Raw genomic sequence first — 16,109 nt, 5'->3', positions numbered from 1 at the left:
AACCACTTACGTGGATGTGAAACTCAAAAAATGAGAAACTGGGGAGTTTCACAATCATTGACATTAACACAGGAGTGCCCCTTTCTTCATGCAATGTTATTATTCCCCCTTTGCAATATCCTCCTAGTACTGTTTCCTCTTTTAAAATGATTTGCAAGACCTCATGTTGACATTAGACATCAGGAACATTAATAAATATAAGCCCTTCCTGTTTTGTGAGTTTCGCCTCTCTGTCAGACCTGGATTCTGTGAACTGTGTGAAAGCATGAGCCCCGTGCTTCACTGTAGCAATCAAAGACTTCGATTCCCAGCATTCAAGTCAGGAGTGCCATAGATAGTTAGTGCTTGTGTGTTTCCTGCATACAAAGAATAAAGGTCATTACCAACTGTGCCAGTTTTCCGGTGTGCAGCATTTATAACCTCACCTGTAACAGTACAATCTGGCCAGTCATGGACCCAGCACACATCTTTTTGCCACAGAATCGTATCGAAAGGATTGAGGATGTTCTCCAGCAGCAGGCTAACCAGAATGCCGTCACCAACATCCAGCAGGCAGCAAATACCAACGCAGAGGTGCTTATTTCACTAACCAACCAGATGCAGCAGCTGACAGCCACCCTCACTCAGCCAGTGGTTCCGACTCCACTACCAGAACCTCCTGCTCCCCACCCCCACCACCCAGAGACTTTTCCCGATATTAGGGTGGGGACTATAGAAGGCTACGCTGGGGACACTGAGACTTTTGGCCCTTTTTTGAAAAACTGTTCATTGCTGTTTCACCTACAGCCCCATGCGTTTCTCTCAGAGGCAGCCAAGGTCGCCTTTGCCATCACCCACCTGACAGGAAGGGCTCGACTCTTGGATACCGCTGAGTGAGAAAGACGCTCTCTCTTCTCTTTCTTCCAGGCATTTTCTGAGGAGCACTGCAAGGTGTTTGGTATGGGGGCCTTTGGTGCATACGCAGGAAGAGACATGATAAGTACGCAGCAGGGACACCAGACAGTGGCAGTATTCCCCATTGTCTTTCACACCAGATCCTGCCAGATTGACTGGAATCCTCCTGCTCTCCGCGACGCTTTTCTCCATGGTCTGGCTGAGTACATCAAAGATGAGCTGGTATCGTACAACCTCCCGACTACGCTGGATGACCGAGCTAGCCACCAGAGTGGACCTCCGTTTCCAGGCTTGGAGACGGGAGAAGAAGAAGTAAAACCCTATCAGCCACCAAACTCATGTTCGACCATGTGGGTCCTTCTATGCTGGGCCGCAGTCTGAACCCATGCAGCTTGGCCGCATCAGTCTAACTCTACAAGAGAAGGATCGGCAATGACAGGCTAATCTGTGCCTATACTGCGGTCAGCCCTGCCACTATGCCTCCGGCTCATCCGCAGGGGCGGGCTTCTTTTTTGTTAAAAAGAAAGATGGGACTCTTCGATCATTCATAGACTACCAGGGCATGACATCACTATCAAGAACCACTACCCACTCCCTCTCATCTCCTATGCCTTTTAATTGCTCCAGGGGGCGACTATCTTCACGAAGCTTGACCCCCGTAGGGCCTATCATCTGGTCAGGATCCGAGAGGGCAAAGAGTGGAAAACCGCTTTCCATACCCCTGCTGGACACTATGAATTCATGGTCATGCCCAGGCCCGGGCTTACCATCGGGAGCACCGGGTGGCCTGATTTTTTTTTTTTAAGTAAATCTTGTGAACGCAACACTGTGGACTGCAGGACTGCCAACAGGGTGATGAGATGGATGGTGGGCAACAAGCGGAAAAAAAAAAAAAACGAGCGGCGGGCACAAACTGTCTAGTGATTTTCAGTGTACACGGATGGATTACAGTTGGAGCGGTCCTTCTCAGCTTGCCTCGGCAAGAGAAAGATGGACAGAGGAGCGACCAAGAAGAGGAAGAATGGAGCAGAGGGGGAGAGAGACAGGAAACAAAAGGTCCTCGCAGGCGATGCTATATAATAAATAATGATATAGCCTAATCTGTAACCATTAGTCCTCTAAATGGGCCGGTATGTCTACGTTTTACTCTTTGGCGTACCGTTACTTTTTCTTGCGTACCGGGGCTTCCCACAAGCTGCCGGTGCTCTGCATCTCTCGCTCTCTTTCTCCCTCTGTCACGCTGCCCTGCACGTACACATGTGAATAACAGTGAGGGGGAGGAGGACGAGGGGATTTGTTTATTCAAAGTTTGGTGAAGCTCGACTTAGTACATAGAACCCTCAATGGCTAAACTGGAGAATCAGCTGTGTCGCCATTGTCATGAACGCGCTGTTGTTGTGATGACAGTATGTCTTACGTTGCTGCCCCAAAGCACTGATCAAATGTTTATTGCAATCAATACTCAACATAACGTGTCCAAACTCAACACTGCACTTAACTGGACCCTTAACAACAAACATGTCAAGATGATTGGTTCTCAAGATATGACTGACTGACAGTCTGAAAATGAAGTTCATTTCTTTGAAGAACACAAAACATGATAGTGGAAATTAAAGGAAAATCATAATACAGACAGAATTATGGAAATAATGATGTTTCAAAATAAGCTACTTTCGCCTCTTTTATGTAATAATATGTGCGTGGGGCTCAGTGTCCATACAACACATATAGGTTGTAAGGATATGAATAGTGGTGATCATCATTCTCACCTATGTGTCTTAGATTTAATTATTTACTACAGCACACAATTGTTTACTAGTACAGTATCAATTTCTTATATATCTAGCCTCCTAAATTTATGTCAAAGTTCACCAGATTGATGGATTTAACTTTAAAATTTACTAAATTTTCTTCAGTGGTTACAGTGGTTCTCACATTGGACCGACATAATCAGCTGTTTTTGGGGGCCCCAGCTGTAACTTTCTCTCTCATGCACATTTATACCTTATCAAGCCTAGCCTCGGTCATAATAGTCTTGCTCTCAATTAGTTTGAAAAATGCAAACTTTGGCTGTTTCCTTCTTGACACTCCATGAGTTTGCTGATCTGCATCTCACGTCAGCCCTGAGCTCTCCAGAACTTTCCTAGCATCTTGTCTCTAAAAAAATTAAAGTACTTAAAAGGGAAAAATTAAAACAAAAATCCAATATTCACTAGCAGGTTATTTTCATTTCATCATATTATTATTTTTATTGAAAATATATTTAGGTTAACATAAAGTACTTGGGCACTTCTTATTTTAATCATTCAGTAATTGAGTTGTTGGCACTCACATTCAAACGATTAATAGTCTTTTCTTGTTGGACCACTTTTGTCATGTTCCACATGATTTTGACTTGTTAGCAGTTCCACCCACTAAACTATGTTTGAAGCCAAAATAGGTGAAATAATAAAACATCACACAAACCACAACAGGATGAGAAAAAAATGACAACAAGATAGTAGTAGTATACGTATGGTAATTTTTTTTTTTTTTATCCATTCTTGCAATAATGGAGAATTGCATGTACTACAGCTCTCACTATAAGCTTTATCAAAGAGGAAGGTTTTAAGTCTAACTTTAAATGTGGAGAGGGTGTCACAGACTGGGAGCTGGTTCCAGAGGAACCTGGTGGCTGAAAGCTTTGCCTCCAATTCTACTTTTACAGACTCTGGGAACCACAAGTAGTCCTGAGTTTACAGAGCAAAGTGATCTATTGAGACAATATATAGAACTATGAGCTCTGTAAGTTATGATGGAGCTTGATTATTAAGGGCTTTGTAGGATTTTGAATTATATTCTGAATTTTAGAGGAAGCCAATGCAGAGATAACTAACACTGGAGAAATATGATCTATTTTTCTAGTTCCTGTAAGAACATGTGCTGCAGCATTTTTTGAATTAACTAGAGGCTTTTCACAGACTTGTTGGGGAATCATAACAGTATTGACTTACAGTAGTCCAGTCTAGAAGTGACAAACGCATGGACTAGTTTTTCAGCATCCTTTTGAGATAGGATGTTTCTAATGTTCTTGATATTGCGCAGGTGAAAGAAGGACATGTCCTGGTCAGAAATAATTCCAAGGTTCCTCACAGTAGAGCTGGAGGCCCAAGGTTATGCCATATAAGTAATTATATCCTCAGATACTGCTTCTCTGAGGTGTTTAGGGCAGAGTACACTGACTTTGGTTTTTGTCTGAATTTAGAAGTAAAAAATAAAAACATATAAATCAAGTCAAGACAGTTCTTTAGTTTGTCTACCTGATTAGTTTAATCTGGCTTTATAGATAAATACAACTGGGCATCATCTGCGTAGCAATGCAAATTGATGTGGTGCTTTCTTATAATATTGCCTAAAGGAAGCATATATAAAGTGAAAAGTATTGGCCCCAGCACAGAACCTTGTAGAACTTCATGACAAACTTTTGTTTAAATAGAAGATTTGTTGTTAATGTAAACATACTGAAATCTATCAAAAAGGTGAGACCTAAATCATTATAGTGATGTTCCTTTAATCCCAATGTTTTCTAGTATCTGTAATAGAATCTTGTGATCAATGGTGTCAAATGCAGCACTAAGATCAAATAGGATGAAAATAGAAACATTTAACTACTACAACCTTAAAGGCCTGTGATACGTAGACTGTTAATATAGATACATTGATCTGATTTAATATGGAAATATTTATTAAAGGTAATACATCCTTAAATAGCCTTAAAATAACTGTTGCTAGCCAGTTATGTGACTATTTACACAGGAATAGTTTGCTTAAAGATTTTCAGTCAGGGTTTAGAAAACATCATATTACAGAAACAGCACTGCTGAGGGTGACCAATGAACTTCTCATGGCCTCAGATAGAAGACATGTTTCTATTCTTGTCCTATTAGATCTTAGTGCTGCATTTGACACCATTAGTCACAATATTCTATTACAGAGACTAGAAACCATTGGGATTAAAGGAACAGCACTAAAATGATTTAAGTCTTACTTATCTGATAGATTCCAGTTTGTTAACGTTAACAACAAATCCTCCACTCATACAAAAGTGAGTCATGGAGTTCCACAAGGTTCTGTGCTGAGACTGATACTTTTCACTCTATATATGCTTCCTTTAGGCAATATTATTAGAAAAAACACCACATCAATTTCCATTGCTACATAGATGATACCCGGCTGTATTTATCTATAAAGCCAGATGAAACTAATGAGGTAGACAAACTTCAGAACTCTCTTAAAGACATAAAGGCCTGGATGACTTAAATTTTTTACCTCTAAATTCAGACAAAACTGAGGACATTTTACTCAGCCCTAAACACCTCAGAGAAACATTATCTGATCATATAGCTACCTTGGATATAACCTTGGCCTCCAGCTCTACTGTGAAGAACCTTTGAGTTATTTTTGACCAGGACATGTCCTTTGAGTCGCACATAAAACAAGTCTCGGGGACAGCCTTCTTCCACCAGTGCAATATCAAGAACATTAGAAACATCCTATCTCAAAAGGATTTGTATTTGTCACTTCTAAATCCTACTACTGTAATTCATTACTGTGAAAAGCCTCCAGTTATCCAAAATGCTGCAGTACGAGTTCTGACAGGAACTACAAAAAGATATCCTATTTCTCCAGTGTTAGCATCTCTACATTGGCTTCCTGTAAAATTCAGAATAGATTTCAAAATCCTGCTACTAACCTACAAAGCCCTTTATAATCAGCCTCCATCATACCCTACAGAGCTCATAGTTCTATATTATCCCTATGGATCACTTTGCTCTGTAAACCCAGGACTACTTGTGGTTCCCAGAGTCTTTAAAAGTAGAACAGGAGGCAGAGCCTTCAGCCACCAGGCTCCTCTCCTCTGTAACCAGCTCCCAGTTTGTGTCAGGGTGGCAGACACCCTCTCCACATTTAAAGTTAAACTTAAAACCTTCCTCTTTGATAACGCTTATAGTTAGAGCTGCTCAGGTGTTTACTGAACCATTTCTTTATTATGTTGCCATAGGCCGAGACTGCTGGGGGAACATGAGCATCTCTCTCCCTCTCCCTCTCCCTCTGCCCCTCTCTCTCTTTCTGACCCCATGTATTTACATTACATGTCACTAACTCTGTTTTCTCTCTCTCCTTTTGTATCTCTGACCCCAGAGCTGCAGGATCCAAACCCATCATTATTATTATTATAAATAACATCATTGCATTTATAAGTGTCAGTATTTCCGTAATTATAAGTATCAGGTCTGGTAGAGATTAATATACAACTCCTCTTTCCCCCGATATGTTTACATTACATGTCACTAACCCAGTCTGTGTTTTCTTTCTCTCCTAGTGTATCTCTGACTTCAGAGCTGCAGGACCCAAACCCGTCACTACTATTATTATTACTATTATTATGACAATTATTATTATTGTTATTACTAATAATAACAGCAACATAATTGCATCTATAAGTGTCAGTATTATTTAACTATAAATATCAGTTTGGTAAAGATTAAAGCAGCAGTTGTACAACTGTCCTCTCTCTCTCTCTCCTCTCCTCCTGTCTCTTCTCTTCTCCTCTTCCTGCCCACTTCTCCTCTCTCCCCCATTTCTCTCTTCAACCCAACCGGTCTGAACAGATTGTCGCCCACAACTGAGTCCGGTTCTGACAGAGATTTCTTCCTGTTAAAAGGGATTTTTTTTCTCTGCACAGTCGCCAAATGCTTGCTCATTGTGAGATTTGTTGGGTTTTCCCTGTAATATTGTAATATTGACCTCACTATGTAAAGTGCCTTTAGACAATGTATATTGTGATCTGGCGCTATTCAAATAAAATTCAATTGAATTGAATTTTTCAGAGGAGCAGTAAATTTCTTCAGTGATAATTTTTGGTGCTCAGAACAATTTCACCACTTTCTCTTCCTGAATCCTGTCACCACAAATATTACACAAGTATCCCTCTAAGTTTAAAAAGCAAAGGAACAGATTAGTCACTGCTTTCCTTCCTCATCCATTCCTATCAACATGTCTCACCCCTGACCTCCACTGTGTATCAGCAGCACCACAGTTGTGACTGGTATCTGAAGGAAGCATTTGTTTCCAATGATGCACCAACTAGTAAAACATATCATAAGCCTGAATCAGTTTGATTGTCAGATGAACAGTAATGTATACTGTTCATTGCACACATTAGCTCAAGTTTTGAATGCAAATTGGTTTTATAATCCATCTACTATGAATTTGTGAAATGGCGAGTACCTGAATATTTTTCTTCACTAGATTCATGTTACAGCATTATTCACCAGTTAATCTTCAGATTACAATAGATATTACACATCGTGTGATCAACTCTCAAATGTCCATCTCGACTAGCTGTACCATACTAAAATACAACTTAAGGGTTAATACATCAGTTTTACACCCTCCCCCTCATACTATATTTATATTCTTAATTACCCTGCGTGTGTAGACAATATTTTGCCAAATTTGGAGCTAAACAGTCAATAAAAGGTCAAAGGTCAATACAAATATGGCAAAAAAACCCCTTCATTTTCACAAATTAAGAAGTCACATATAAATAAGTCAAAAATAATATCATTCATAGTTCGTAAATGTATTTTTCCCGGTATCTCTCCATCCTATAGGACTATGTACATGAGCTAACGCTCATATTATTATACTTCATTAGCATTGCGTAATTAGAGTTTAAAGCAGGGTATACACGCTAAATTAATCAAGTGAGTCAGTATATAGCTGAACAAGCTGAAGACAAAATATGGTATGGTATATTGTCAATTTATTAAGTTGGTTGCGGCTCACAGGTTAGCAAACAGACAAGGAGCAACATTAGCTTCCATGTGGTGTGTTTCTGGTTATTTTTATTATTACTAATAATAACAACCACATTATTGCATTTATAAGTGTCAGTTTTAATTTTGTAATTATAAGTATTAGGATGGTAGAGATTGAAGCTGCGGTTGTACAACTGTTCTCTCTCCCTCTCTTCTCTCCTCCTGTCTCTCCTCTCCCCCTCTTTTTGCCCACCTCTCCTCTCTCCCCCATTTTTCTCCTCACCCCAACCAGTCGAGACAGATGGCCGCCCACAACTGAGTCCGGTTCTGGATGCTGCCACACTGTTACTACCTTTAGCCTCCCTAAGCAGTGAAAACTAACATTTATTTTGCCAAAATGTTACATTTGATAAAAAAAACATGGCTATGATAAACGTTTGAGAGATATTTTGTTATATATATTTAGCTGTTAACTAAGCTTAGTAAGCTAATGCTAACTTGAGCCCGTGCTTCAGTTGTGGGATGACTGAATGGTCAAGGCAAATGATGAGCAACCATCTTGTAAGATTTCTTTAGGAATGCTTAAGCTTTTTGTAATATCAAAATAATGATTTTTGAGTGCTGCAGTTCTATGTAAAAAGTGTGAGGTGCAGGTTGATAAGACTGATAGAATAACTCTTTCTGCTTATGTAGTATGTTTTTTCTAAGTGTACTGTATTTGTGTAATTAAACCTAAAAGGAAACAGCCTCACTACATTCCTGGAGAAAATAGATTCAAGACGGCCCTTCCTCCTTTGCATTGAAAGTCTGCAAAATCATAACACATGAACTGAATGCTTTTATAGTAGGTTGTACTGGCAACACATTGTACTCTGACACATTCATGCATACTGTATAGAAAAGTGAAAAGTGAACATACTGTAATTTTCACAGACCAGCTCACATTTTTTAGACCCCTGATCAGCAATATTTCTACTGAGAGTGAGAGCATATATTGTTTCATTAATGTATTTCTAAGATGTTTGTGGTGCACATGTTTTAAAATAAATGTTGTCAACCAAACCTCTTTATTTCAGCAAACTTTATTTTGAAATTCATTAGAGCTATAGTTACACCTTGCAATGTTAAATATAGTAACACTTGAATAGTTAAAAAAGAGGCTCTGAGAGAGTTTATATCTACCACTACATACAGGTGCTGAGAACAAATAACACTGGTTGGTGTTGAAAAGTGTTAAATTTTGACTCCAAAAAGAATTACTAATTACACTAAATTAGTGTTAAGATACCAACACTCCAAAAAGAGTTAGAGTAACACTTTGTGGTGTGGACCCATATAAACAATTTTAAAGAGTTGAAATCAATTCTGACAGTGTTAATTTGGGTATGCTGATTTTGCTGTTTTTTACATTTTATTTCAGTAAAGAAGATGAATAAATATCATACCACTGACTTTACTGTAGTGTTAACAAGTTAATTACAAAAGGCTTTTTCCATAGTGATCGCATTTCCTTTCACAAAGTAAAAGAAATTCGCAGTTTCTGCAATCCCAACCACAAGGAGGAAGTGGTCAGGTGTCCTGAAGCATGATACGTCATGCCCACACGCACACACAACAAAAACACTGGCATGTTCACTCACATTCTGAGTTTAGTGGGATTGTTCTCAAGCTGCTGCAGTCAAACTGTGCTCAGGGCTAGTTTCCTTTACCTCTGCTCTTTGATCCATCATGATATTGTATGTGATTGTTCCCCTGTGTACTCTGTTCACCATCACCCAACAGGTAAGAAAATTTGTGATACTTATATTAATTTGTTAATCAATGAGTCAGATTTACTTATGATTTTTAGTCTTTCTTTTTTTTCATGCCATGTTAACTATTCTTGATTTCAGGTGACTTCAGCGGATAAGTGTGTGTGTGAGTTGACTAATACTGAGCAGGCATTCCCTCAAGACAAACTCAGTACGGTGGAGGACAATGCATTAAAATGCAACAGTGAGGTCACCGACCAGAAGGTAACTAGCCCTTTTTTCTAATCCAGAAAAAAGAAGTGATCCTCCCTCCGCAGCTGTAAAACTGCCTCAGGCTTGACTTTTGCTATGTGAGCAGTCATGCTAATAGTGTATCAAAGTAATCATAGGGTCTACCTGCTCTTCCCTGCAGACTCTGGAGTTGGAGAGTCTGCTGCTGGGTTTGGACCGACGTCTGCCCCAGCTGCAGGAAGACGTGTCATTGCTGGAGATGGAGGATGATGGAGAGCTTTATGGAGTTCTCAGCCTGCAGGTGATAGAGAATGAAATGAAGGACATCAGGCAGCTCATCGACAAACTCAACAGCACCACCTTGGGACACCAGCACCTCACTATTACCACTGCTAAAAAGGTAGATTTACTTAAATTTTATTTAACGCCAAATCACAAAATACATTATCTCAAGGCGCTTTACATAGTAAGGCCGAGACCTGACAATATTACACAGAAACACAATAGTTCCCACAATGAGCAAGCTCTTGGACCGAACTCAGTTGTAGGCAAAACATCTGCCGCGACTTGTTGGGGTGAGAGGAGAGACATGGGGGAGAGAGGAGAGGAGGGTAGAAAGAGATGGAAAGAAGAGAGAGAGGTAGAGAGTAGAGAGAGACCAGGGACATTTACCTAACATGCTGCTCAATGTTTTTGGTAGTTTGGACTTTTACTGCACTGTTTTACAGGATCTATGCAAATCTGTAGAAGTTAGGACAATGATTGTAACATTTCCATTCTCACAGACTTATGGAGGTGAAGAGCCTTTCTGATGTGTAGCAGTTTCATTGCCTCCTTAAGTCTCCATTCATCCATTATCTGCACTGCTTTATCCATTAAAGGCTGCGGGGGGTTGGAGCCAATCCCAGCTGACATTAGGCAAGAGGCGAGGTACACCCTGGACAGGTCGCCAGCCTATCACAGGACAAACATACACAGACAAACAACCATTCACTCTCCCATTCACACCTATGGTCAATTTAGAGTCTCCAATTAACCTAACCCCAATCTGCTTGTCTTTGGACTGTGGGAGGAAGCCGGAGTACCCAGAGAGTACCAATGCATACAAGGGGAAAACATGCAAACTCCACACAGAATGGTCCTGGTTGGTTCAAACCGGGATGCAAACCCAGAACCTTTTTCCTGTAAGGCGACAGCGCTAACCACCAAACAACCTTGCAGCCCCTCCTTTTTGTTGTTTGTGTCTTACAACTCATTGTGTTGCTATAACAGTTCAGAAATGTACTTTGGGGGAGGCTTTGAGAATGAAAAGCAGATCATCTACCAGTCATTCATCAACCTGATGTCAAAGTGAGATACTGAACTCTATATTGCCCCTGATGATGAACACTCAGTTTGTGAGCATGCGTGTGCTACAGAAGCGTGCAAAAGAGGAGCGCTGTTTGAATGTGTTGGTGTTGGTGTTTGGGTTCGGAATGTTCTCTCCTTTTCAATGTAATGGCCAGTCCAGTTTCTCAGATGACAGGTGATGCAGTTGGTGAAGTCAAAAAATTCTGTGACGTCTGCTGTGCTGCTATCTCTCAGCTGGAGGACCTGAAAGCAGAGATGAAGGAGCTGGAAAAGTACGACACCATGCAGGTGGTGAAAAGACAAGAAGCCAACCAACGTCTGAAGAGAGATCTGGACCAGTGTAGAAATGGACTTCACCCCATCATCCAACCCACTCAGCCCCAACACAGTAAGTCTCAAAACCATACAAAAGGAACATTAAGAGACAATACATAGTATAAAAGCCATAGTTTGTACTGGTATGTTCAATTTATGATAATTTACACCTTTTGTGTGACAGGGTCGACAAATGTTAATGTAGGGAGCTTAAAAGTCAAAAAAAGTCAAAGTCAAAACCAGGCTATACAATGCAGCTTGATGAGATTTCTTTTTACTTAATTTCAACTTCAGCGTAACCACAGAAATTAAAATAATAATAATAATAATAATAATTATGGGGCTGCACGGTGGTGTAGTGGTTAGCACTTTCGCCTCACAGCAAGAAGGTTCTGGGTTCGAAACCCGGTTCAAACCAACCAGGGCCTTTCTGTGTGGAGTTTGCATGTTCTCCCCGTGTATGCGTGGGTTCTCTCCGGGTTCTCCAGCTTCCTCCCACAGTCCAAAGACATGCAGAATGGGGTTAGGTTCATTGAAGACTCTAAATTGACCGTCGGTGTGAATGTGAGAGTGAATGATTGTTTGTCTCTGTATGTGGCCCTGCGATGGGCTGGCAACCTGTCCAGGGTGAACCCCGCCTCTCGCCCAATGTTAGCTGGCTCCAGCCCCCCCCCCCCCCCCCCCCCCCCCCGTGACCCTTAAATGGATAAAACGGTAGACGATGGATGGATTGATGGATAATAATAATAATAATGATACTCCAGAAAAATCTGATACAAATAGACCTTGACCTTGAGCATAATTACACCCAACCATTTTAGTTTTCTGTAACACAGGCCCCGTTCATACCTGGTATTAACATATGTCCTGAGTAATCAAATCATCAGTGGACAGCTCGAAAGGGGCATTCATACCGGACGCAATGACATTTTAGCTTCTTTTATTTTTAATTAATAAAATCTTTTTTCATTTTAGAGCTGTGTACACTGCATTGATTCACTCAGCCCCTCTTTACATACATTTCCATAATTTCTTTCTCTCTAATTCATTTTACATTTCCCATTCAGGTAACTGTCCACACGGTGTGTTTGTGAATATCACTGGGCCCAGGGTGTACACAGCAGGAGAGTTTCCTGGTTCTTACAAGTATGGCGCTTGGGGTCGGGATCCCAAACCAGAGACGGGGAAGGAGAGCTGGTATTGGCTGGTAATGATGACCTCCAGCAACAGATACTCCAACTACGTCCGCCTTTACTCCAGCCTTAGCTCTCTCATTGTTGGGGTGAGCATCCCAGGTAAAGAACTAGCCATAATGTCAGATAATGTGGGCCCTTGGGCAAGACACATAACCCCTTAATTGCCTCTGATGGTTGTACCGGCAGCGTATGAATGTCATACCAAAAGCGTGGTATATAGCAGCGCTGTATGAATGTGTGTGTGTGTGTGTTTGTGAATGGGTGAATGTGACTTGTACTGTAAAGCACTCTGAGTGGTCAATAAGACAAGCAAAGCGCTATGTAAATACAGTCCATTTACCATTCTAATGGACAAGAGCATGTATCAAAACCTTACAGGACAAAATATCGATTCACTGAAGTACAATTATTTTTTATAACATTTTAGAATCGCCATGATGATTCCAGAATCTTAATTTAATTCAATATTTAAATGGAGCTAGTCTTATAATGACAAGCAACTTACAGTTAGCTGACGAGTTTACCGCTTAGTCTGTTAGTATCAGCACATTAACCTGTAAGACGTGTGGTGAGATTTGTTGAGAATGTCTACTAATTGGCCCTGGACATTTCCAGCATCTGCTGAAATCAAAAATCCAACATGACTTCTGATATTGAATGTTTACTGCAGAATTGGCTTTTTTTAACCCAAAGCTGGGGCACCCCAAAAAATTACAAACCAAGGAATTTATAATATATTTCCTAACACAATTTTTACCAGGGGGGTGCAGCACATTTGGTGAGTATTTCAGGCAGAGGGACAGTATGTGGATAAAAATGTACAGTGGTTTACTAGTTTGGGGGGGGGGGGGGGGGGGGGGGGGGTTGGGTAATGTGTATAGGGAAAGTGACATCTGTTTGGCATTATATGTAAAATACCCCCCCCCCCCCCCCCAATTCAGTGGTAGGGGAAACACTGGTTATTCATTTTAATTGCATTTGTTGACTTTTCCTTTAAAAAAACATACTACTAATATGCTATACTATACTAATGATTACTTTAACTTAATGATGTTGTGCGTGGACATGGTAATAGTACCATTTGTCTAAGCAATATAGTTAATCAGTTATGGCTATCAAAATAATACCATATTAACATAAAAAATAATAATAATATTAACTTTAATTAATATCAAAGATCCTTTGGGCACCACCCTCAAAGGAAGGGAAATGATAGCCAATCAATTGATGCAGTCTCATTTACAATATACTAACTATCAATTTGGAATTCTGATTGATAATTAATTAATAATAATTACCACCAAAATCACCACCTTGGTAGTTGGCTGAGGTTGAAGGATTTGGAGTTCTACCGGTCAGAGGTTGGCAATACTCACACTTATGAAATATTAAATAGACCAGACTGCATATCGAATACCATTTATTTAAAAGACAAGTCAAATCAACAATATCTAATCCAACAAACAAAATATATACAAGTCTGAGAGTGTGTCTGTGTTTGTGTGTCTGTGAGTACACAGACTAAGTTGTACTAAAAACACAATTGCGGTGAACAAAGAAACTATAAAGTGGCGGCATCAGAGGTGTCGGCTCGGCCACATGCTGTGCTTCTTTGATAAGGCCAATTGTTGCAGTCAGTCTGTTAAAAGAGGGTGACTGACGTTAGCACCCTGTGACTAACCCTCTTTTAACCTGACACTTAAAAGAGGGTTAGTCACAGGGTGCTAACGTCAAAATAACCTATTAATAGATATTACAACAACATTAAGTGAACACATTGACTCAAATCAATACAGTACACATACAAGGTTAAACAGTCCTATGCTTAGCTGTGTTGCCAAGTCCATGAAAAGAAAAAGAAGAAAGGTCCTTTTGGGGTGCTGTTTGTGTGTCCAGAAAGATGCAGCAGTCGTGATTTTGTGGTTTCAGCTTCCTTTTGTGTCCTCCACAGAGTTAGAGCTCAACACTAACTCTGATTGGTGGTTTCAGATTTTGTGTCTGCCACTGATGTAAAACCAGACTGTCCAGACTTGGTTGGTCCTTTGGAAGGCTCTTGCGTCGCTGTCTGTGGAAGTTGCCACAGTCTGCTTCGGCAGGCCTGCATAGAGTTCAGGATCTTCAGAGAGCAGAGGCCTTTGGAGGTAGAAGAAGGAGATATTGTCTCCTTGAAGTTAGAGGCGAGAAGAGACTTTACCCTTCAAGGAGACATGAGGAAAGAGAGTGAGAGATGAGTGCGCTGGGGTTTTATGGGCTTGACGACCCTCTGGGGTCTGGGGCACATGGTGACCAATGGTGGCTGGAGCTTGGAGGAGAGTTCACACCCAAGGTTTGATAAGTGAAGCATTCTGGAAATCAGAGTTTTCCAGTCTATTCCTTTGTCTTTGGAACAAAGGACCAAATGGTTATGTCCTCCATTTTGTGAGGCACTACAATGATTACCCCTTTTTTTCCTTTCTTTTAGGCAATGTCCAGATCCACCCCACTAACCCAACCACCAACACCATCCAGGGCCCAAATGTTGTTTTGTACAGCGGGGCCTTGTACTACAACTGTTACAACCAAGATGCTATTTGTCAATTCAACCTCACCTCTAAAACTATTACCAACTTACAACTACCAAAAGGCACCAGGTTAGATGCACATCTTTGTCTTTCGGTTCATTCATAGTTGAGTCAATGTTTTATTGATTAGAGACCAAATACATTTTCCGTTGAATAACTTTTACAATTAACAATGCTAATAGGAATAGGAAAAAGCTTTATAGTTATGGGTGTACAATTGTAAATATGTAAAATCACAACAGAACAGTGAGTCCATGGAAGTGTAGTTTTGTCGTAAGAAGTAAGAATGATATTTTTTTTAAATTTTGCACTTAACATACATAGGCATATTATGCGTTGTATTTACATTTAAATTCCATACAGTATATATGTGCATATCTGTGTGTTGAGAAACCAAAAAATAAAGATCACCGACCCAACAACATGATTTCTTTCCTCTGTTTTGTCAGATTTAACTCAAAGGGGAACTTCTGCCACCTTGATGAATGCTACCCGTTCACAGACCTGGACCTGGCAACAGATGAATCTGGAGTCTGGGTGATCTATACCACCACCCAGGACTTTGGCAACCTGGTGCTGTCCAAGGTGGAGGAGGGTGAAGATCTGATGCTTGGCCAAACCTGGCACACCTCAGTGTACAAGCTGGGGGTGACCAACACCTTCATGGCCTGCGGCGTGCTCTATGCCACACGGTACATCAACAAAGAAATGGAAGAAATCTTCTACTTGTTAGACACCGTGACAGGGGTGGAGAATTTCAACGTTGGAATCTTCATCAAAAAGATGTCTCCCAACATTTATGCCCTCAACTACAGCCCTGTGGACCAGGAGCTACATGCCTACTGTGACTCCTACATGGTCTCATATAAGGTTTTGTTTGAGTAAATGGATAATAGTAATAGTAATTTTAGTAATAATAGTAATAGTAATAGTAATTTTCCATAATTCGGTACATAATGAATCCATCAATAGTGACTAGCACAAGCAAATAAAGGCTACTGAAACATG

At 40.5% G+C, this 16,109-nt stretch overlaps 1 protein-coding gene across 2 annotated transcripts; it reads left to right on the top strand.

Annotated features, from left to right (window-relative positions):
- Positions 1-9,319: 9,319 nt before the first annotated feature.
- Positions 9,320-16,109, top strand: LOC118315315 (olfactomedin-4). Of its 2 annotated transcripts, XM_047333239.1 has the most exons (8): positions 9,320-9,479; positions 9,590-9,712; positions 9,861-10,079; positions 11,264-11,417; positions 12,412-12,639; positions 15,002-15,170; positions 15,551-15,996; positions 16,035-16,109. In XM_047333239.1, the coding sequence occupies exons 1-7, from the start codon at positions 9,426-9,428 to the stop codon at positions 15,984-15,986; spliced, it is 1,383 nt and encodes a 460-aa protein (XP_047189195.1). In that variant the 5' UTR covers positions 9,320-9,425; the 3' UTR covers positions 15,987-15,996; positions 16,035-16,109. The 2 variants fall into 2 exon arrangements, with proteins under 2 accessions (XP_047189195.1, XP_035498416.1); XM_035642523.2 differs by having other exon boundaries at positions 15,551-16,109.

Source organism: Scophthalmus maximus, chromosome 7 (assembly GCF_022379125.1).
Source record: "Scophthalmus maximus strain ysfricsl-2021 chromosome 7, ASM2237912v1, whole genome shotgun sequence".
NCBI classification, from domain to species: domain Eukaryota; kingdom Metazoa; phylum Chordata; class Actinopteri; order Pleuronectiformes; family Scophthalmidae; genus Scophthalmus; species Scophthalmus maximus.
The sequence above is the reverse complement of the archived record's forward strand: the minus strand, read 5'-3'. Positions and strand labels throughout refer to the sequence as shown.

Bases quoted from the DNA above. Each gene is read 5' to 3' on its own strand.
- LOC118315315 (XM_047333239.1), top strand. From the start codon at position 9,426: ATGATATTGTATGTGATTGTTCCCCTGTGTACTCTGTTCACCATCACC. The intron at 12,640-15,001 runs GTAAAGAACTAG...CCTTTCTTTTAG, and splicing joins TGTTGGGGTGAGCATCCCAG to GCAATGTCCAGATCCACCCC. The intron at 15,171-15,550 runs GTTAGATGCACA...CTGTTTTGTCAG, and splicing joins CAACTACCAAAAGGCACCAG to ATTTAACTCAAAGGGGAACT.